This window comes from Alternaria rosae, assembly GCF_020736505.1.
Source record: "Alternaria rosae strain MPI-PUGE-AT-0040 chromosome Unknown BKA58scaffold_2, whole genome shotgun sequence".
Taxonomy (NCBI): Eukaryota; Fungi; Ascomycota; class Dothideomycetes; order Pleosporales; family Pleosporaceae; genus Alternaria; species Alternaria rosae.
In genome coordinates this window covers 3,066,295-3,085,985 of record NW_025763571.1, presented here as the reverse complement: position 1 = coordinate 3,085,985, position 19,691 = coordinate 3,066,295, and the positions used below count along the sequence as shown (strand labels likewise).

At 52.6% G+C, this 19,691-nt stretch overlaps 11 protein-coding genes across 11 annotated transcripts; 8 read left to right on the top strand and 3 right to left on the bottom strand.

Moving 5' to 3' along the window:
* The first annotated feature begins 80 nt into the window (after positions 1-80).
* BKA58DRAFT_377589 (nucleotide-diphospho-sugar transferase) lies at positions 81-2,198 on the top strand. Its single transcript, XM_046169627.1, has 4 exons — positions 81-366; positions 508-1,089; positions 1,151-1,885; positions 1,939-2,198. The coding sequence occupies exons 1-4, from the start codon at positions 214-216 to the stop codon at positions 2,008-2,010; spliced, it is 1,542 nt and encodes a 513-aa protein (XP_046029434.1). The 5' UTR covers positions 81-213; the 3' UTR covers positions 2,011-2,198.
* An 806-nt stretch (positions 2,199-3,004) lies between these two features.
* On the top strand, positions 3,005-3,996 carry BKA58DRAFT_98555 (uncharacterized protein). Its single transcript, XM_046176336.1, has 4 exons — positions 3,005-3,275; positions 3,327-3,380; positions 3,462-3,770; positions 3,818-3,996. The coding sequence occupies exons 1-3, from the start codon at positions 3,027-3,029 to the stop codon at positions 3,525-3,527; spliced, it is 369 nt and encodes a 122-aa protein (XP_046029433.1). The 5' UTR covers positions 3,005-3,026; the 3' UTR covers positions 3,528-3,770; positions 3,818-3,996.
* Positions 3,997-6,597: 2,601 nt separating this feature from the next.
* Positions 6,598-8,285, bottom strand: BKA58DRAFT_377578 (GPI-anchored wall transfer protein 1). The gene is made up of 2 exons (XM_046169626.1): positions 8,140-8,285; positions 6,598-8,083 (listed from the first exon to the last, which is right to left on the bottom strand). Exons 1-2 carry the CDS (start codon positions 8,233-8,235, stop codon positions 6,710-6,712), a joined length of 1,470 nt encoding a protein of 489 aa, XP_046029432.1. The 5' UTR covers positions 8,236-8,285; the 3' UTR covers positions 6,598-6,709.
* An 812-nt stretch (positions 8,286-9,097) lies between these two features.
* On the top strand, positions 9,098-11,044 carry BKA58DRAFT_98532 (uncharacterized protein). Its single transcript, XM_046176335.1, has 3 exons — positions 9,098-9,645; positions 9,700-10,494; positions 10,564-11,044. The coding sequence occupies exons 1-3, from the start codon at positions 9,409-9,411 to the stop codon at positions 10,819-10,821; spliced, it is 1,290 nt and encodes a 429-aa protein (XP_046029431.1). The 5' UTR covers positions 9,098-9,408; the 3' UTR covers positions 10,822-11,044.
* A 349-nt stretch (positions 11,045-11,393) lies between these two features.
* BKA58DRAFT_306746 (mitochondrial import inner membrane translocase subunit tim10) lies at positions 11,394-11,762 on the bottom strand (the record flags this gene model as incomplete). The annotated part of the gene is made up of 2 exons (XM_046167127.1): positions 11,394-11,589; positions 11,671-11,762. 2 exons carry the CDS (start codon positions 11,760-11,762, stop codon positions 11,394-11,396), a joined length of 288 nt encoding a protein of 95 aa, XP_046029430.1.
* Positions 11,763-12,040: 278 nt separating this feature from the next.
* On the top strand, positions 12,041-12,827 carry BKA58DRAFT_98503 (uncharacterized protein). Its single transcript, XM_046176334.1, has 2 exons — positions 12,041-12,482; positions 12,558-12,827. Exons 1-2 carry the CDS (start codon positions 12,126-12,128, stop codon positions 12,735-12,737), a joined length of 537 nt encoding a protein of 178 aa, XP_046029429.1. The 5' UTR covers positions 12,041-12,125; the 3' UTR covers positions 12,738-12,827.
* An 89-nt stretch (positions 12,828-12,916) lies between these two features.
* On the top strand, positions 12,917-13,567 carry BKA58DRAFT_436295 (uncharacterized protein; the record flags this gene model as incomplete). The annotated part of the gene is made up of 1 exon (XM_046173402.1): positions 12,917-13,567. The coding sequence occupies one exon, from the start codon at positions 12,917-12,919 to the stop codon at positions 13,565-13,567; it is 651 nt and encodes a 216-aa protein (XP_046029428.1).
* A 116-nt stretch (positions 13,568-13,683) lies between these two features.
* Positions 13,684-15,713, top strand: BKA58DRAFT_98501 (uncharacterized protein). Its single transcript, XM_046176333.1, has one exon. It carries the CDS (start codon positions 13,800-13,802, stop codon positions 15,612-15,614), a length of 1,815 nt encoding a protein of 604 aa, XP_046029427.1. The 5' UTR covers positions 13,684-13,799; the 3' UTR covers positions 15,615-15,713.
* Positions 15,714-16,181: 468 nt separating this feature from the next.
* Positions 16,182-17,129, top strand: BKA58DRAFT_306756 (uncharacterized protein; the record flags this gene model as incomplete). The annotated part of the gene is made up of 2 exons (XM_046167129.1): positions 16,182-16,725; positions 16,777-17,129. 2 exons carry the CDS (start codon positions 16,182-16,184, stop codon positions 17,127-17,129), a joined length of 897 nt encoding a protein of 298 aa, XP_046029426.1.
* Positions 17,130-17,389: 260 nt separating this feature from the next.
* Positions 17,390-18,101, top strand: BKA58DRAFT_98476 (antibiotic biosynthesis monooxygenase-like protein). The gene is made up of 3 exons (XM_046176332.1): positions 17,390-17,657; positions 17,709-17,827; positions 17,878-18,101. The coding sequence occupies exons 1-3, from the start codon at positions 17,598-17,600 to the stop codon at positions 18,023-18,025; spliced, it is 327 nt and encodes a 108-aa protein (XP_046029425.1). The 5' UTR covers positions 17,390-17,597; the 3' UTR covers positions 18,026-18,101.
* A 565-nt stretch (positions 18,102-18,666) lies between these two features.
* On the bottom strand, positions 18,667-19,582 carry BKA58DRAFT_452725 (uncharacterized protein; the record flags this gene model as incomplete). Its single annotated transcript, XM_046174433.1, has 1 exon — positions 18,667-19,582. The coding sequence occupies one exon, from the start codon at positions 19,580-19,582 to the stop codon at positions 18,728-18,730; it is 855 nt and encodes a 284-aa protein (XP_046029424.1). The 3' UTR covers positions 18,667-18,727.
* Between the last annotated feature and the right edge of the window lie 109 nt (positions 19,583-19,691).

The window sequence follows — 19,691 nt, the reverse complement described above, 5'->3', positions numbered from 1 at the left end:
TCGATCGCACCCATGTGCAGCAGGGACGCACGCCGAGTGGGGCAACACGAGGCGTCAGTGCTATGCTGCAGTCGAATCTTCATAAGGACGCGGTGAGCCAGCAAAACTGTACCTTTCGACAAAGTCAGCGTATATATCAGACATACGCCTTTGAGATCAATTGCAACATATTTCTGTATTCCACGAATTACCCCGCCAATACCCCGCATCATCATGGACGCCATTAAGGATACCGTCAACAGCGCGCTTGAGAAGCTCAACATCACCGGAGGCGCACCCCAGGGTACACCGGCGAAGGAGCCAACAGAGGAGCAGCTGAATGAGCTCAAGTCCAAGTACCAGAAGGCCGGCCAAGAGCAAGTTTTCGTAGGTGCAGCCCGGGCGTTGGTGTTGCAAGTCTGGGAGCACCTCGTTGGACTGTGTGAGCACTAGATGGCTTGCTTGACCCCACGACGCACCCCAGGACTTGTTCTCATCACATATGTATGTACTGACAGATTTGACTAGGCCTTCTACGACAAGCTCTCCACAGCTGAGAGGGCGACCCTCTACGAGCAGCTGAGCAACTTCAACCCCGACTACATCAACGAAATCACCGAGCGAGCCCTCCACCCCGCCGAAACCGAAGCCAGCGAGAACAAGCTCGAGCCCCTGCCCGAGAATGCCACATCCTCCGTCCTCTCCTCCTCCCAGGAGGATCTCGACAGATGGTACGACAGCGGACTGGACCTGATCGCCGAGAACAAGGTCGCGGTTGTGCTCATGGCTGGTGGCCAGGGCACCCGTCTGGGCAGCTCAGCGCCTAAGGGGTGCTTCGACATTGGCCTTCCCAGCAAGAAGAGCCTGTTCCAACTGCAGGGCGAGAGGATCAGGAAGGCTGAGATGCTGGCCGCCAAGAAGCACAACAAGGAGAGCGTAACCATCCCATGGTACGTCATGACCAGCGGTCCTACTCGCGGCCCTACCGCCGACTTCTTCGAGAAGCATAACTACTTTGGCCTGAAGAAGGAGAACGTCGTCATCTTCGAGCAGGGTGTCTTGCCATGCATCTCGAACGAGGGCAAGATCCTGCTAGAGAGCAAGTCAAAGGTACGTCTGTTCTTAATCTTACAGTGCTGCAGGACCACGAGGGCATGCTGATAATGATTAGGTCGCTGTCGCACCCGATGGCAATGGCGGTCTCTACCAAGCTCTCATCCAGTCCGGCGTCGTACAAGACATGGGCAAGCGCGGCATCCAGCACATCCACGCATACTGTGTCGACAACTGCCTCGTCAAGGTCGCCGACCCCGTCTTTATCGGTTTCTCCGCCTCAAAGAACGTCGACATCGCTACCAAGGTCGTCCGCAAGCGCAATGCCAAGGAGTCCGTCGGACTTATCCTGCAGAAAAACGGCAAACCAGACGTTGTCGAATATTCGGAAATCTCCAGCGAAGACGCAGAGGCCAAGGACTCCAAGGACTCCAGCCTGCTCAAGTTCCGCGCTGCCAACATTGTCAACCACTACTACTCATACAAGTTCCTTGAGAGCATTCCAGAGTGGGCAAAGAAGCTGCCCCACCACGTCGCCCGCAAGAAGATTCCTTTCGTCAACACCGAGACCGGCGAGACAGTCAAGCCAGAGAAGCCAAATGGCATCAAGCTGGAGCAGTTTGTCTTTGACTGCTTCCCCTTCCTCACTCTGGAGAAGTTTGCCTGCATGGAAGTGAAGCGTGAGGACGAGTTCTCGCCCTTGAAGAACGCTCGTGGAACTGGAGAAGACGACCCAGATACCAGCAAGGCGGACATCATGACCCAGGGGAGGAAATGGGTGCAAGCCGCCGGTGCGACCGTTGTCAGCGAGGACTCCGAATCCTACGTCGAAGTTTCACCATTGATCTCCTACGTAAGTTCTTCAGGCTACTTCGAAGTATGAAACTATATGCTAATCCGAAACAGGGTGGCGAAGGCCTTGACTTCCTCAAGAATAGGACGATCAAGGCGCCTGCGGTCATCGAGTCTGAAGACTAGAAGACCTGCAAAGTTCGATACAACGCGCTGTAGCCGCGAGACCTTCTATTCGGAACGACACACTTGAGTCAGAAACATGGCTACCCGCGGTTACAACAGACTCCTCGCTACTGTTGGCATTGAATAATACATAGACACGAATGCTTATAAATATATCGGCCAATTGCCTCTTCGGCGCCTCTGACATATCTGGACCTCCCAAAGGGTGATTACTAACTGACTTGTGGAGAAGCTAACTTTGTGTCCTAGCTACACACATGCGACTGCAGCTGTGGTGTCATGAAGCGGGGCAGAAACATAGATCTCGAGCTGGCGGCAGTAGCGGAGGAATTGGAAAAGATAGGTCAGGGGCCGACGGCATGAGGAAAGCGCCTTTGCTGCACGACGATAGGAGACAGAACTCGTCTAGGGTGAAGAGGGTAAGGTTGCAGTCGGTTGAAACGTCGCATGATGCAATTGGGGGCCGTTTGGGACGCACTTTCGACCTCGGGAAGAACCAGATTGCGCATTTCGCTAGCGCACGGAGCAGGGACCACCGTCATGGGAGATGCATTTTGCCCGTTGCCCGAACATTCCACGATCCCCTCATTCTCTCACCACAATTACCACTGGCAGGAGGTTGAAGAAGTGTCGCAGCGGGAAGAAGGTCTGGAAAGTTGAAAGAAAGTAGGTTGCGCCTGCTGAGGATTCCTCCGTCTCGAGGGTGCGCGCGAGGTTCCGCCCTGGCGCGTGCTTTGTCCGCATTCCTTACCCCTCGACAACAGCCCCTCGAAAAATCTGCGACTGACGGGCGAACCCAGGTGAAGAAATTGAAGAAGTAAACGAAGCAGGTACTTGCGCCCCGTCACTCCTGCTACTTGCGCGCGCAGTCCCCGAGCAAACCAGGGGATCAAGGCACACGTCGCAGCAAACACTACACAACCGCCCCTCATTCGCGACCCACTCCCTCTCGCTGCTCAGACAACCACCGATCACATACTTATACGCTGCCCAGATATACGCAGAAAACCATCGTCATGTCTTCTCTATCTCGTCGTGCGTGCTTCAAGTGCGGAAACGTCGGCCACTACGCCGGTAAGCCATACCCGCGCATCTGCTCGGCGCGCGCTGCAGTCGCATTGCCGGGACATGCATCGCGAACATCGTCTCTTGATGCGGTACCTGCATCGCGTGACCCCGAGCAATGTGGCAGCTTCCATAAGGGAAATGCGACTAACATGGATGCGCAGAGGTCTGCTCTTCGTCTGAGAGGCTCTGCTACAACTGTAAGACTACACCCAGACACCACTTACGACTATGGACTAACTTTTGCGCAGGCAAGCAGCCAGGCCACGAGTCCAACGGATGCCCGCACCCGCGCACCACCGAGAGTACGTCACCCCGAGTCCTGGCGCATTTCGAGAATACAGGCGGCTGTACACCGAGAGAGTGAAGAGCTGACAAAGGAACAGCCAAGCAGTGCTACCACTGCCAGGGTCTTGGACACGTCCAGGCTGACTGCCCAACTCTGCGCCTGAGCGGAGCCGGCACAAGCGGACGCTGCTACAGCTGCGGTATCGCCGGCCACCTTGCTCGCAACTGCCCCAACCCTGGAATGGGTCGCGGCGCCGGTGCTCCCCGTGGAGGGTACGGAGGAGGTTTCCGTGGCGGCTTCGCTGGCGGCGCTCGCCCGGCCACCTGCTACAAATGCGGTGGACCTAACCACTTTGCCCGCGACTGCCAGGCCCAAGCCATGAAGTGCTATGCCTGCGGCAAGCTGGGTGAGTAAAATGGGCGCATTACAACGAACAGCTGCTGACCACAATAGGCCACATCTCCCGTGACTGCACTGCTCCCAACGGCGGCCCATTGAACACTGCCGGCAAGACCTGCTACCGCTGCGGCGAGACCGGTCATATCTCCCGCGACTGCACACAGGCTGAGGTCAATGGCGATGCCCCCGTTGCTCCTGTCGCTGCTGCCCCCGTCCCGGCCGCTGCCCCCACCCCTACAGTCGCTTAGACGACTGCGAGCTTCGTCAGAGGTCCACCATGAGTAATATCGCGGCGGACACTGGCTTACCTGACATGCATTTCCATGTCTTCCCTTAGTTCGTCATTTTATCACAATCGTTTTCCTGGCCAATTTCAGCATCATATCGGCATATCTCACGCATTCACGAGTCATCAACGGATACGGCAAAAGTTCTTCACGATTCTTACACTGATACCCCACGAACATTGTATCCCTTACTTCAACCATTCTACCATTATTTCGACAGACGACGGCTTGGCGATTTGGACGGCGGCCTGTTTGCATGCAAGTGTTTTGGATCGACTGCGGCTTCGGTAGAAGCGTTGTTGATGCGAATGTGCTTGGATAAATCGGGCTCGCCTATGGAGCTGGAGGCGGCTGTGGTGGTCTGGTGTGGAAAGAGTGCCCCCTAGGGGTTGAGGGGGAAGAGTGAAGGAGACTGTGTGTGTTTGTCGGGAGCTGAGTCGGTATATCTGTCTATTATCACGTTTACACTCCATTGTGCTTGCATATGATAGGTGTAGATTGTATCATCTATTTCGAATATATGCAATCTCATGAACGGTTACTTTCCGGGTTTTTGACCTCATCGCTGACACCGGGGTGACAGCTGTAAGCATCTACGCTACGTGATCCTGAGAGTGGTAGCGATATCTGTTTCTGGACATACTAGAAGGCTACACACATTACCGTCTATTGCAATTGTAGTCTACCTATGGTCGATCCAGTGCACATGTAGGTTCATCTCAGTGTTCAAGGCTATCGTGTTGATGGTGGCTGCCTCTTCCTTCCTCTCAGCATCTCACGTTATGTTGAGCCTAGCGCTCCTTCCCGTCGTGCCTTCCTCGACGACCTCGCCTCCGCAGGACCTTTCTCTCATCTCTCATCGCATTCTTCGCACTCTCGTTCTTGCAATCATCACTCGCACAAGCATCATTCGTAATTCGCTCGTATCGTTCACTTTCATCTCATCCCGCGTCAGTTATCACCAGCAGTTACTATGGGTGCTTCTTCAGTTGCCAGCGACGACTCGAACAACGATGTGAGTCACTGCCTCTTTCCGCGGTGTGTGAGATCCTGGCTAACCATGTATAGGATGGGTTCATTGTCGATATTGACACAATTCAGGCGCACGGCATCGGTGCTGTCGACATCTCGAAGCTCAAGTCAAACGGCTACTACACCATCGCATCGGTGCATTCGGCTACTCGTCGCAACCTACTAAAAATCAAGGGCTTCAGCGAGATCAAAGTTGATAAAGTCAAGGACGCCATCACCAAATGCCAGGTACATCGCAACACCAAGCCTTCACTTGCGTATGCATCACTGACATCCAACAGCCTTCCGGAGGAGGCTTCCAGACCGCACATGAACTCGGACATCTACGCAAGCGTGTGATTAAGATCTCCACTGGTAGCAAGGCACTCGATGCAGTCCTTGGAGGGTGAGTGCACGCCACAGTCGATCTTCCGAGCATTGACGCTGACGATATATAACAGTGGCTTCCAGACCATGAGCATCAGCGAGGTATTCGGAGAATTTCGCTGCGGAAAGACTCAGCTATCACATACCATGTCCGTCATTGCGCAGCTGCCGAAGGACATGGGTGGCGCAGAAGGCAAAGTGGCATACATCGGTACGTTGGATGTCGCTGCTTTCGAATGCCGCTGACCACGATGCAGATACCGAGGGAACCTTCCGGCCTGAGAGGATAGCCCAGATTGCAGAGCGTTTCGGAGTAGACCCTGAGACTGGTGTGTACTCTTCTCACATCCTTGATGGCGTCCCTACTGACAATCTATAGCCCAAGATAACATCACCTATGCCCGCGCTGTCAACTCTGAGCATCAGATGGAGCTTCTCAACAAAGTCGCCGAATTCTTCATCAGCAACGAGTACCGACTACTCATCATCGACAGCATCATGGCCCTGTTTCGTGTCGATTATACAGGTCGTGGTGAACTGAATGAGCGCCAGCAGAAGCTCAACCAGTTCCTCTCCAAGTTGACGCATGTCGCTGAAGGTGCGCGAAAGGTCACTCTTACTCTTCGATCTCTGCTAACATTGCCCAGAGTTCAATGTCGCCGTGCTATTGACAAACCAAGTTCAGAGCGACCCTGGTGCAAGCGCTCTCTTTGCTGGCGCAGACGGTCGCAAGCCGATCGGTGGCCATATCCTCGCTCATGCTTCTGCTACTAGGATTCTGCTCCGCAAGGGTCGCGGTGAGGAGCGTGTTGCCAAGATTCAAGACTCTCCTGGTACGTCATCTTTCGTTGCTGTTACTCTTGCTACCACCGCTAATGCACCGCGTTAGACATGCCTGAGAAGGAGGCGACGTACATCATTACCAACGGCGGTATCAACGATCCGGAGAAGGTGTGACAGATATGTAGTGATCTCGCTTCGGTGCATCTATGAGGGAAGATCTTCGGACACGTGGTGGATTACGAGACGAAGTAATGTAGTTCTTGATTTCTCGATTATGAGAAGCTGTTGCATGCCAGTCAGATAAAAATATGTCGGTCGAAATTTGTTTGTGCTCAGATAGCTGCAAGGGAATGTCTAGAGATTTACCTTTTAACAAAGTGCTCACGTGAACGTCACAATATTGGAAGATCAGTGTAAGACCCTGAGATAAGAACCTAGTACTTCGCCGTCGCATTGCATTAATCTACGAACAGCAAGCTCAGAGCTTTATAGTAAGATTGTACCTGTCTAGACCCACTGCAACGGCAGTAACAGCAGCGATGTATGCGACGAGTATCGCCATGGACTGCATAACACTCATGTGTAAGGTCGGGAAAGTCATGTTGACCAAACCTGTGAGTAGATTCGCCACAAGGAAGACTGCGAGACCGTTGCGATTGAAAGCATAGAGCACAGTGCTAGTCGCGTCCCGGCTCCTCCGTGACTCCTCACTTTTAGTCGTAGCTTTATACAAGTTCGGAAAGAGGAAACTCTCGATGGTGTAACAGATGGTGATTTGGTAACTGTTGAACGAAGAGACCCAGAGGAAGTAGGGCAGATTGGCTAGGCGGCGCGATACGGGGAGTCGAAGACCGTAATAGTTGGTTGAGAAGTAGAACAACACTGTCCAGAGTATGGATGTCATGATCAGCTTCCCGAATGTGGATTGCCGAATCTTTGTCTGGAATGGGGCATCCTTGGGGATCTGCTGTTGCCTAGGTAATGCGGAGGCGCCCAGGGATTGGCCTGCAAGGAAGATGGCGAGGTAGCCAAAGAAAGAGAATATGCCTTCTCGGTTCTGAGAGAAGAGATCCGTACGTGGGGCTATTAGTATGAAGGATCCGAGGGAAGTCCAGTCTAGAGCGATCTCGTAGACGGCAGCCAGAGCAAAAGAGAGAACGGCATAGGAAGGGACCAAGTCAAAGGCCGTTTGAAAGAGAGCAGCGAACGGAGGGAGGAAGCCCAGGGTAAAGAAGAAGTTCCAGTGTACACCATATTCCGTGACGTGCTCGGCGTAGTCCAGTCCTTTTACAGAGATGAGCCGAATGATGCCTAGGACCAGCAGTGGGATGGCATGTCTGATTGATGCTGTCAAGCGCTTTGATAGTGGCTGACGGCCAGCTCCCTCCTTGAGAGAAGCCCGGACAGACACTACACCAGCCGTAAAGACAAAAGACCCCACACCCATGTCCATGAGCGACGTACCCCAATTCTCCACCTTCGCAAAGCGGCGAGGAAAGACGCGAAAGTCAACTGCCAGGATAGCAACACACGTTATGACCATCATGGCGCCACGATAATTCGTGATAAACGGCTTAACGGGCAGCGCATCGAGCTTCGTGTCCTTTTCAGACTTGTCGATCTTCGGTGGCCGAGGAGCGTCCTTCAAGGCGGCTGGTTTCTCAAAGACGTAAAGCGTGATTGCTGGGAGCAGCAGAAGGAGGTTCAGGAGCCATGGCGAGGAGGAGTATATGGTAGTCGCGAACAACGTGGCGCCGCAGTTGAGCAGGAAGTCGACGAAGAAGGCTGGCGGCGTGTACGGCGTGAAGAGACGCATGCGCGACTGGATGACAGACCAGAGTAGAATGCTCAGCTATGTATGCAGTTAGTAAGAGTGCATTGCTTGAGTAGTGGGTGTGTGTACGGTACAGGCATTGCGAGCGAGACGCTGTTCACGTCTGCTACAGAGCTCCCGGTGTGTCCAGACACCCAGGCCTCCTTCATTTGCTTGTATGTCTTCGCCATGATGCTAAAATGAGCGTTGTGCGAGTTGGTTGTTCACTATGCAATGCATTGGTTCGATGTGTCTGACGCGTCTGGCTGGCCTCCTCGCAAACAGAACGTGGCCCGAGCTTGGATGACCTCACACATCGCGACTTCCACACCTCTTCTTCTATACACTACACCACATTATGTAGAGGTCATGGCCACAATTCACGGACCAGTAGTTCGAATTGGTTTGGATATCATGGGACAGGGTGCGAATTTTATCAGGTATCCCAGAAAGAGTAGGAGGGCACTGCACGTGTCTGGACTTCCTCTTTCACCATCACTGCTCTTCTATGAGTAGAAATGTCCGTGCGCAGAACTGCAGATCTGGCAGCTACGATAGAAACTTCAGGCGCCTTCCCACCGCTCTGCGACCGCTCCGCGCCGACACGTGCCGGAACCTCTTTGCTGTGACTTCCTGACAGCTTGTCAAAGCTGTCAACACATGCTAGCATGACGGCCGCTAACAAATCAAAGATACCCAGCATCCGACCGGCTTCGTTTGGCGTAAGAAACTCGCTGCCTGAGAGGACATTGTCGCCGGCAACTCGCGCGACGACGACGCCTACGGGCACTTCACGCCTCCCCCGTCGTCCTCAAAGCGAGAAGCCGCTGCCAAGTCCGCCTGTCGCGCAGGTCGTAGACCCCAACTCGCCTCCCAAGGCTGCGCGCACCTTGGTGGATGCCTTCACGCCGAGCCCAACGCTGGAGAACTGGCCCATTCTCGCCCCCGAGAACATTCCTCCTCGTCTGAGTTCGAAGAGGAGCTCGCTCCCTACGCAAAGCGCAATCAACTTTGGCCGTCAGACTCCCTCCAATGGCAGAGAAGGCAGTAGAGTGAAGCGGCTATCATGGCATTCGACCGCGTCGGGCTCCAGCTCAGGCACCGGACCCATTCTCACAATCTCTGCCGATGCGGACGCAGTCATTCTCGGTCAGCGCGACTCCATCCCGGCAGTACCCGCTATCCCTGCGGTACTACCAGAGAGTTCTTCTCAGCCGCGTTCTCTAGGTGCTCTTGCTAGCCGAATTACCAGGGCGACAACGTCCAAAGCATCGTCGAGCATTGCGACTGCGTCACCAGTACACAACACGGCAGAGCTCACGGCGAATGGAAGCCCAGTTGTCAAGATCAGTCCCATTCGATCGATGCAGCCAGCGAGGAAGCCTAGTCTTGACGCTCATTCTCCCCAGCTGCCTTCGTCTCCGTCTATGATCTTCCCAGACGCGACGACTGTTAAGAGCACACCCGAGGTAATTGCAGGGGCTGAACGCAGTGTATCGCCGATGTCAAATAGGTCCGCGACGCGTACACCTGAGCCCAGGTCTGTACCGTTGCTTCGAGACTTCTCTGAACCGCCTGTGGATTCCTGGGACGCTTATCGGGTATGTGAACTCTACCGCTTGACGTGACAGTGCTGACAATAAAGTTAGGAACAGCTTGAAGACCTTTCGGAGCCTGCGATTGCGCCAAAATCTGATGACTCCCTCAATGTCAGCAAAGTCAGGCGGACAGCACCAGCACGTGAGGACGCGAGTCCCTCACCAAGCTCGTTTGACCATTATACTGTTCAGGACGACTCAACCGCAAACGCCAGTGCTGCCGAGTTGAGTTCTTCGTCTCTGCCTCAAGCTGAGCTATCACGCGACACGGTCCGTACCCAGGATCCTCCTAAGCCAAGGACCGCGGAGACTGCCAGGTCGATCAGTATTGGCAACCCATTGGGTCGCGGAATACCTAAAGCTCGTCAGCCTTTTCGCCGCCAATTCACACCTGTGGTCTCCTCGTCACCTGCAGAAGATATAACCCCGGATAACCATGACAAGAAGACTGTGACGAGCAAGGTCAAAGCCAAACGCAGTATTCTCAACCTGTTCAACCGTGAGAAGACGCGCACAAGATTACCAGAGCCGGCGGCATCCAAGCAAGGATTCATGAGTAGCACGCAAAGCTCGCTCGCTAAGGTCTTGCGCGATCCCAAGAGCCTCTCGAAAGTCCATCTGCCTAGAAAGACTGAACCGAAGCTGGAGACTGAGTCTGATCATGTCTTTAATAAGAAGAGTTACCAGCCAGGCATGTTCGCTGCATTTCCCAGCGGTAGAGCCACCCCGGCCGAACAGCCATCGTCTGGAAGGCCGAGCCATGCAGATGAGATGCTCCACGACATCGTCGAACGCATAGATGCGCAACCTGAGAATTCACAAGAGCGTCTGCGTCACGTGGAGATTGCAGAGGTATGTGAAGCCCTCCGATTGAAAACCATTGTGGAGGAAGAGCTTGTCCTGACCGTACAAAATAAACAGTGTATCATTTCGGCCGCTGATAGTTCTCGCAAAGCCAACATCAGCGCTATGGAAGCGAGGAAGAATGCTTGTGAAGCGGAATATCATGCAGACCGCGTCACGTCAGAATTCACACGCCTGCGCGAGCTACTCGACACCACGGCGATTGATGCTCAGTCCCTGAGATATATCAAGAGTTTCCTAACTAAGGTTGAACGCAAACGATCGAGAGAGGAGGTTCGTCGAGGATTCATGCCGGGATTCCATACAGCATGTTGAGGGTATTTGGCATTCTTGACTGTGCCCGCAAACCGACGGTTAACAAAGAATAGCACGGCGGGACGACTGTACCATACCCCACGATTGCGCCCTTTTACGGTCTCGCGATGCTACGAAAGCATACGTTCATGGACCGACCCGATGTTTTGCCCACTATTTCGCAAGAACATCATCTAATGATTGGAAGACGACACGGCTGGACACTGAATTAGTTGACCGGACTGCACTTACACATGAGCACGTAAGGTGCGCCATTGGGAGATACCCCGATACATAGATCGGTCGAACTGAAAGCATAAACTTTGTATTGTACATGTCCTTCATATCGTGTGATATCATTGCTGAGACCGTGACCACATCAGCAGTCGCGCGTCAACAGGCTGGAGTGGAGTATGTAAAGCAATCCTCCAGCATTTCCAAGTAGAGACACATTTCATGCAATAGCCATGGTCACCCGAAAACATGGCGCCTCTGCTTCCAAATGCAAGACCTGTCACAGCCCAGCGCAAAACCGACGAGGTATGTCCATATCATCCAGCCTCAGCATCTCGCGCATCCAATATATTGTTCCTTTACATTCCACCACCAAACATGCCGCCACCACCGCCCTGCTTTCCTTGCGCCTCACCCTGCATCTTCTCGCTAACCTTGACATTGACCTCGAAGAACTTGGATACGCAGCGGTCGAGGCAGACGGATTCGCCCTTGTTGAGATCGGCTTCGCGGTACGATGTGTCTATGCATTTGGATGTGCAGGATTTGACGAGGCTGGAGCAGTGAATGTTAGTAAATGCTGTTTTTAGAAAGATTGAGGGGAGAGGAAGGGGTAATGAAGGGTTCTAGACGCACCGGCTGTACATGTCGGAAACCATGTCGATTTCCGCTTCGGCCTGTGCAATCTTTTGCTCCGAAGAGATTTGGGGTTTTTGACCGAAGAACATTGACATATTGGGTGGTGGTTGTTTCTCTGCTTCTTTGGGTAGGTGAGAGATGCGCAATTGGCGGTTCGGTGAGATTGGTAGGTATGGTACGGGTGCGTCGAGGTTTGTTGGGGTCGAGTGGCCGTGGTGATGGATTTGGACATGGGTGACGGCGGGCGATGATGTCGCGCGAGCAGGAATTTGGAGCTGGGTGCGCGATGGGGGACGTGCGTCGTCGGAGGCTCGATGACGCGGTATACCAACCGCCAGTTCGTCTCTTCGTCTCTAGGCAAACTTCAGATACCGCAAAGCCCACTCTCACTGCTACTACCAGTATGCCTCCTCACAACCCATCTCTGGTGTCATCTCTTTGTTTCCGCCGCGATGAACTCCAGATCGCGTATCCGTAAGCAGCTGATTTCGAAAAATCATGGCTTCCTCACAGGTTTTCCCTCTGAGTTGCGAAATCAGATCTACGAGTACGTCTTCGAGGACTTTAATCATGCTATATTGGTCACGCACACGGCCGCTTCAACGGGTGACGGCAGGCCAATGAACGCATCACCACGTATGGGAACCAACGATTCCATTCTCTTTTGCAACATACCGTCTGTACAGCTGCTTCGGTGCTGCCAACAGATCTACCGGGAAGGCATGGATGTGATCCTGAACGGGACGACGGTCATGTTCAAAAATCGGCGTGACTGTTTCCTCTTCCGGGACAGGGATCACCTGCCATTTGTACGTTCCTGACTGAAGTATTTTGGATCTGAGGCGCCGCTCTTGCAAACAGTCATTGTTGATCTGTCTGTACAGACCCATCACCATCACAACGACGACTACAAGCGTATAGATCTCCTACCTTTACTAAGCATCATGGTCGGCTTGTCGCCACCAGTATTGGACGTCGAGTTCACGTCGAGCCCACCATCACCGTCGATCCCATCGCTACCGGGGTATATGAATGATCGCCTGAGGTTAGGTCATCTCAATTGAAAGATCCTCCGGATCAAGACGTACTGGAAGAAGCGTTGTACTTCCTTGTGGCACGAGATCCATTAGATCTTCGTAGACTTGGCGATCTAGGCCGCCGTCTTTCGTGCACCACAGTCAACAGGTCTGTGACCAAAGGTAGGATCTGATGGCGCACCATCACTGGTTGCCTGGCGCTCAAGATGGAGTTCAACGTTCCTGAAGACAGTTGGGCAATACACAAGAGACACATCCAATCGACCTCCAATCTCTTTGCCCTCCCACCAGATGTCCTGGAGACAATTTGCGAATACGCATTAAGCTTACTTGAGAGCATAGTTATCGTCCTCGGTTCGAAGACAAGCCTATTTCCGGTATTTCCACTGCTCGACCTTGTCAAGAGGCGTTCAAAACTCCTCGGCGTTGTCGCGCCTAGTATCTACACTTCGAACACGTTCACATTTCTTGCGAATGTTCATAAGAAACGCGCAACATATGGAGATATGTCACACGCTTTCTTTTTGTTGAGGACGGACGTGCTCGGCATCCGGACGACCGTCACGACAACTCTAGAGACGTTTCGCAAAGTCAAAGAAGAAGCAAAACGGAGACCTGGAAAGAGATTGGCGAGGCCGAGGTTTCACTATGCTACCCACGATATGAGCAATCCAACAAAAGCAGAAGAGCGCGGTAAGTATTACGCTAGGTGGCTCAAGCATCTAGTGCCTGTGGGCGAGAAAACTTGGGAGGGTGAGATGACTGATGACGGAAATCGAGTTCCGGGTAGCTTGATCAGGGTGTGGGATGATCTGAGGATCGCGCTATTGGGTGAAGGTCTGAGAGCTGCGTGGTGAGTGACTGCGTCACCTTGATGGAAATCCACTTTTCAAGGTGAGAGAGGCGTCACCGCATGTGAGGCCCCATGCGGTAAGAAGCCGCCTGTGTGAATAAAAGCGCAATTGGCGTCACCTCTACTTCCTAAATCTCCCGTGGGTCACTACTGCTCATGATCTGCTCCTCACACGTCCTCTTATCTCTTTACACACTACACCCATCTCCCTCGCAACCCGCGTTATTTCCGTATCGATGGAACCTCTGAAAAGGCGCGATCATCCTCCAATCCTGGTTTTAGGTGACCAGGGCTTGGGCAAGTCACTTCTCCTCGAAGCACTTTTTGGCACGGACGAGTCCAACAGCGATTTCAACCGTCGACAACAAGCTATCAATTCGCGTATCACTTCAATGCGTAACAGAACCAAGAAACCAATTGATCGGGTGCCGAAGACAGCGGCAAAACGAACTGGTTCTAAAAACAGACGTGCGATCAGGGCATTTCCGAGGACGTACTCTTCGCCGGCCGACCCAAGCGCGCCCTCTTTCGTTACCTCGCTCCCCTCAGAAGTCAGAAATCGAATCTATGATCTTGTTGTCGCCTTCTCCCCGGGGGATTTGGAGATATTTTCTGGACTGCGCACACCCATAGTAGCTGTCAGATCAAAACTCGCACTGGCGCGTGGACTACTTTACAGCTGCCGTCAAATCCACTACGAAGCTGCCAGCACTTTCTATTGCCAAGTCAAGTTTGTCGCTATGGCCTGGTCTGGGCGTGATTTCTTCACGGAATGGTGCGAGCAACTAGGGTCTCACATTCATCTGCTGAGGAAGGTCACGATCGATTACACCGCTTTGGCGTTCGAGCTGTCAGGACATCACTGGGATGGCAGATCAAAAGCCTTTGACGTGCTCCCAGTATTACGGCTACTATGGGCAGAGTCTGGAGCAATGTTGCAAGTCTCGATGAAGCCGCCGTTTCCTAGTGATGGACCTACCACGTTCGAGAATACATTCCGATCTATTGCTTATGACGACCAACTGAGTCTCAGAAGATACTCAGCCTCAGTACATCTGCTTGCAGCAGTGAACATGGGACAAGACGGGAAGTCGGGCGTGGTCATCTTCGCAAGCACATCACCAGAGTTGGACGTACAGCGAACTTTCACCTCTTCAAATGAAGGAACACTCGTCACGATGGAGCAACACCCACGTATCCGAAGTCTTCTAGACTTACCAGATCTTATCTATTGCGTCATTATTTCCTACGCATATCCTGCTGGAACCGAGCTCGTCACCTACCCGCATGCTACAAGACTGCCGCCTTGGACATCATCCATGTTCCAGATCAACCGCAAAATGCGGTCAGACGCTACAGAACATGCATTTCGAACTAGTCGTTTCGCTTTCGTTCTTAACTTCAAGGGTCTACAGTCGAAATTCGATGACCTTCCCCTCATGTGGCAATCCAATATTGCAATGGTTGAATTCAAAACTAAACCTTGGCACTCTATCTACGATGTCTTCCGCCGGGCTAATCATTTCAAGCTGCTGCTAGAATTCGATGTTCGATCGCATACAATCAGCCTGGGAAACTTTCGCATGAATGTCATAGAGCTCCTTCATGCCACGTCTCGATTACCTTCGTTCATGATCATAACTGTACGACTACGCGCATCACTCAAGGGAGATAGGATCATCGGCGAGCACTCGTTCACAATCAACCAGCTAAGACTAAGCGTCTTCATCGCTCTTTCTCAGATCTTCGAGCATGAAGAATACAGAGCACATGCGCGCTGTTCAGCTATTTACATCAACGGCAGGGGACATCCCGTTGGATACGTCTTCCCCGTAGATGGTGTCATCAGGAAGTTGTCAGACCGGACCGGAGTGTTCACAAACGAAGAGGTGGCATTGGGAAGAGCGGAAGAATATCTGCGCAGCTTGCGATATGAGCCGCAACCATTCCTGGTCAAGTTCCTACCAAAGGGCTGCGTGATGCTTGGCGAACTGTGGGATCGTGTCGGACTCATGATCTGGCCTGTATCTGACCAGCCCAGTGACCCGTAGTTCCAAGTACAATCGTCCAGCTAGTGACCCCGTCTCCTTCCTTCGGAGCGAGGCTTTTCATGTACGTACCAAAGGGTTAACAAACATCAAGACGATGGCTTCAATGCAAAACAAAATGCTACAATTATCACTTCCCCGATCGCATGACGTGAAGGACACACTGTCCAGGAGCAGGAGATGTGTCTTAGTCCGAAGTTGGGAGCACCAGGAGTTGCCGACCTCGGGAACGCGTGACATCATCACCTCGCTCAGCGCCCCGCGTGTCTTCACTCATCTCACCAGATCGTATATCCCACCACCAAGCCACTAACTTCCTGCGAAACCGTTCATTTTGTACCGCGCATCTCCGTGCCAATGCTCCGGGAGATGGAAGAGTGGGGTTGCCGTTGAGGTTTTAATACCCTTCAGGCAGGTGCTGTCGATCTCCACCCAATCAGACCAAGACCCACGATGATGCGATGCCCAGCATCAACTTTGTGATAAGATGCCGCCACTGGTCCTCGGTAGTATATCTACAGGCTTTTGCATTGAGTACGATCCAGTTTGTCGGGTATCAGCGTATTCATCATGCAGCTTACCACTTTCTTCTGTGCCGCTGTCTTAGCGGTCACCACCATCGCGAATCCCATCTACGCCACGAATGGCACCAACACGACTTATGTCGGTCCAGAAAACGGTCACCTCGTAATTGTTGGAGGAAATCTGCAAAGCGAGAGCATCTACCAGCGCATCATCTCCCTTGCTGGCGGCCCCGACGCATCGATCGTTGTGGTACCCACGGCAGGCGGCGAAGATACATACGACCAAAACTTCACGACCGCAGTAGCATTCCGAAAGTATGGTGCCAACAACGTGACGGTCTTGCATACATATGACCCCGCTGTCGCTGATACCGACGAGTTCCTTGCTCCCTTGTTGAGTGCGAAGGGTGTCTTCTTCGGTGGAGGTAGACAATGGAGGCTCGTGGATGCCTACGCTGGCACGAAAACCGAAGCTGCATTCCAGGACGTCCTTGATGCTGGAGGTGTTATCTCAGGGTCTAGTGCTGGCGCGAGTATCATTGGCAGTTTCCTTGCTCGTGGTGACACCGCGAACAACACCATCATGATAGGTGAGCCTCTGGTTACATGCCATCAGAGGAAAGAGCTAATAGGTTTTGCAGGTGATCATACTGTCGGCTTTGGATATTTGAAGAACTCCGCCATTGACCAGCACGTCCTTGTACGCAATAGGCACTTCGACATGTTTGAGATCCTGAACGCCTACCCGGAGCTACTAGGATTGGCAATTGACGAAGACACTGCGCTGGTGGTCAACAAGAACGAGATGGAAGTCATCGGCAGCACGTATGCATTGGTATACGATGGTGGTTTCTGGTCGAGAGAAGGAAGCTGGGAGAGGCCCTTACCGCCGTCTAACGCGAGGTTTTACTTTTTGCGAGAGGGTGACAGGTATGATCTTGGAACTAGATCAGTTATCGAGCCGGAGAGTGCTGGCAGCGGCGACAATTTGTAACGCAATGTTACAGTGGACTGGAAACAAAGCCGTGCATATATCACATTGAGCATTTGTCCAAGCCGATGGAGACTTGATCTGATGCAGCGTCATAATCGGTAAGCTCGGACTATAGACATTTTAAACTGGCAGTCCTTCTCAACAAGATAGGCATTCGCGGACGCGCAAGCGCCATGGGGTTGCGTTCAAAATCCCCGAGCAGAGACCGCAAGCTGGGTTGATACTGATAGGTGTGTGGGGGTTAGGGTGCTGTTATATTCGAAACGTGCCTCGGCAACTTTCGGATCTGCTGGGGCAAAGCGGAGAACATAAGCTGACGGCGACGAGCTCAACGACGCGATCTCTGGCTTGGCTACGTTATCTGACATTCTCGTATCTGTTGATTCTCCTGCATATTAGAGTTCGTTTGCGCGCAGAAACATTTGCATCTTCTCACGCCAACAATTGCGCGTCGAACATTACGTCATCATGTCTAAAGGCTACGAAATCATCGCCATCCTCAAGCCCAAGCCTGGCAACCAAGACAGGGTACGCGTGAAATTGGCACCCCGGAATGTACAAACAACTAATGCTCCTCAGGTGGAGGAACTACTCAATATCGCAGCTCAGGAAGTAAAAGCCACTGAACCCGGCACCACACGGTATCACCTACAGCGCGAAACCAAGGGCGACGCGCCGAACTTTGTCATCTTCGAAACGTAAGTCACGCCGAAAAGCCTTGGGAAGATTCAGAACTGATAGGCATCAGATATGCGGACAAAGATGCTCTGATGTTTCACGCCAAGAGCGAAGGACTGAAGAAGCTCCAAACGGCGGTCAATGGGGAAGACCTACTTAGGGAGCCGATGACGGTTATGATCGTTAAGGATGTAGGCGGTTTCAAGAGCAAATTGTAGGCTGGATGGGAAGAAAACATATTAGACAATAATGAAGGAAGCGACTACATCACCAACCCTACGAAATGAGAGTGTGGTCTGGATGGATTGTCATGTCGAATCAGTCGACCTTCACTAATGACTAGCTAGGTAACGACCTTTCTTGAAACCATTACCAATATCCATGCGGATTGAGTGCATCCTCTACTTCAGGTCCTTGCGAATCGGTATTTGCTGTAAACTCCCATGTTGAGTCTCTCGGAACGAAGAAACAAAGTTCAGGCTGGCCTGGTGCATAGTACCGAGCTCGCAGCAGCGCTAGGCGTCGTAAGGCAAGATCTGATACGCCTCGTCCGACTGTCCCAACTCGGAAGTCATGTAGTACTTTTGAAACTTGTCCTTGGTGATTTGCTGCATCACCCACGCCTTGTCACGCCTGAATTCAGGCTTCACATCCAAAGACGAATTCTCCCCCTCCGCCTCGAAGAAATCCATGAGGCAATGTTAGTGATAGTCGGCAAGGGCATGAACATGTTCCGGAACGAGCGGCTTCTTGTCTTTGCGCATGACGACAACAGAACCAACGTCATCCTGCCACTCTGGTGGTGCGAGGCCCCAGTTGAAGCCGGCGTCTGCACGCTCGGGCTTGCAGCCAATATTGAGAAAGGTACACGCGACATTGACCCAAGACGTCTTACCTGACGGGGTCTCCGGTCGCTTTTTCTATTTGGCGACACTTCCTGGAATGCGCTGGACAGTGAAGGGTAGTTCGATGTGCTTTGAAACATCGGTGGCTGCATGAAAGAACGAACGATAGGCTGGAAGTTCCATAGGCTCATAGCGAGGACGGCCTTCAACTTCGACATCACCATCGCAGTTGATTCGTACACCGACTACGCTACTCAACTCTTGTTGCACATCATCGATCGTCGGACCAACATCGTACTTGAAGTAGTATGTGTTGAGCTTGTGTGCGATGATCCGAAGGTCGGAAGGGCCGAGATCTTGGCTGTAGCACGGATCTTGACTGAAAGGGACGTCATCGAAGGCATCAGTCCCATACGCAATCATTGGACCCCGCCAGGCGTGCAGGTGAGCAGAATGGGAGTCGATGATCTTGTCGATGGCCATGTTGTGTGTCGATCCATCGTGGAGAAAGTTCTCACGGTAAGACAAGAACAAGTTGTATGGGAGAGGACGGGCGAGCGCGTAGTTATGCCGGATGCTCATATTTGTCATACCAATGTTCTCTCCGGACTCTGCTTCCTTCTCGTTGATGGCGGCTAGCACACCGGGGCAAGCTGTGAGGCAAGGGTGTCCGTACTCTCCATCCTTGTCCATAGTCTTCAGCCAAACGAATCGTGGCGCCCCTTCATCGGGATGGAAATAGATCGCGCGAGTGTACTTTTCGCCAGGTTCTTCGGCTTCGGGTCGATCTTGGAATTCCTTGACAGATTTGCAGAGAATCTTGTGAAGAGACCACGCCTTCTTCTGGCACTCTTTCGAGCAGTACCAGCTTGAGCCGCATCCAACGCAACGCAGTGGGCCCTCGTTGTCGCACTCGTCGCAAAGCGTCATCACTGTCTCAATTGTTCGTTCAGTATCGAAGTGGGTTAAACGTGTGGGAAGGAGCGGATGTCAAAAGGTGGAAAGAGCTATTCGTTGTAGCAAACAAAAAAAGTGGTCC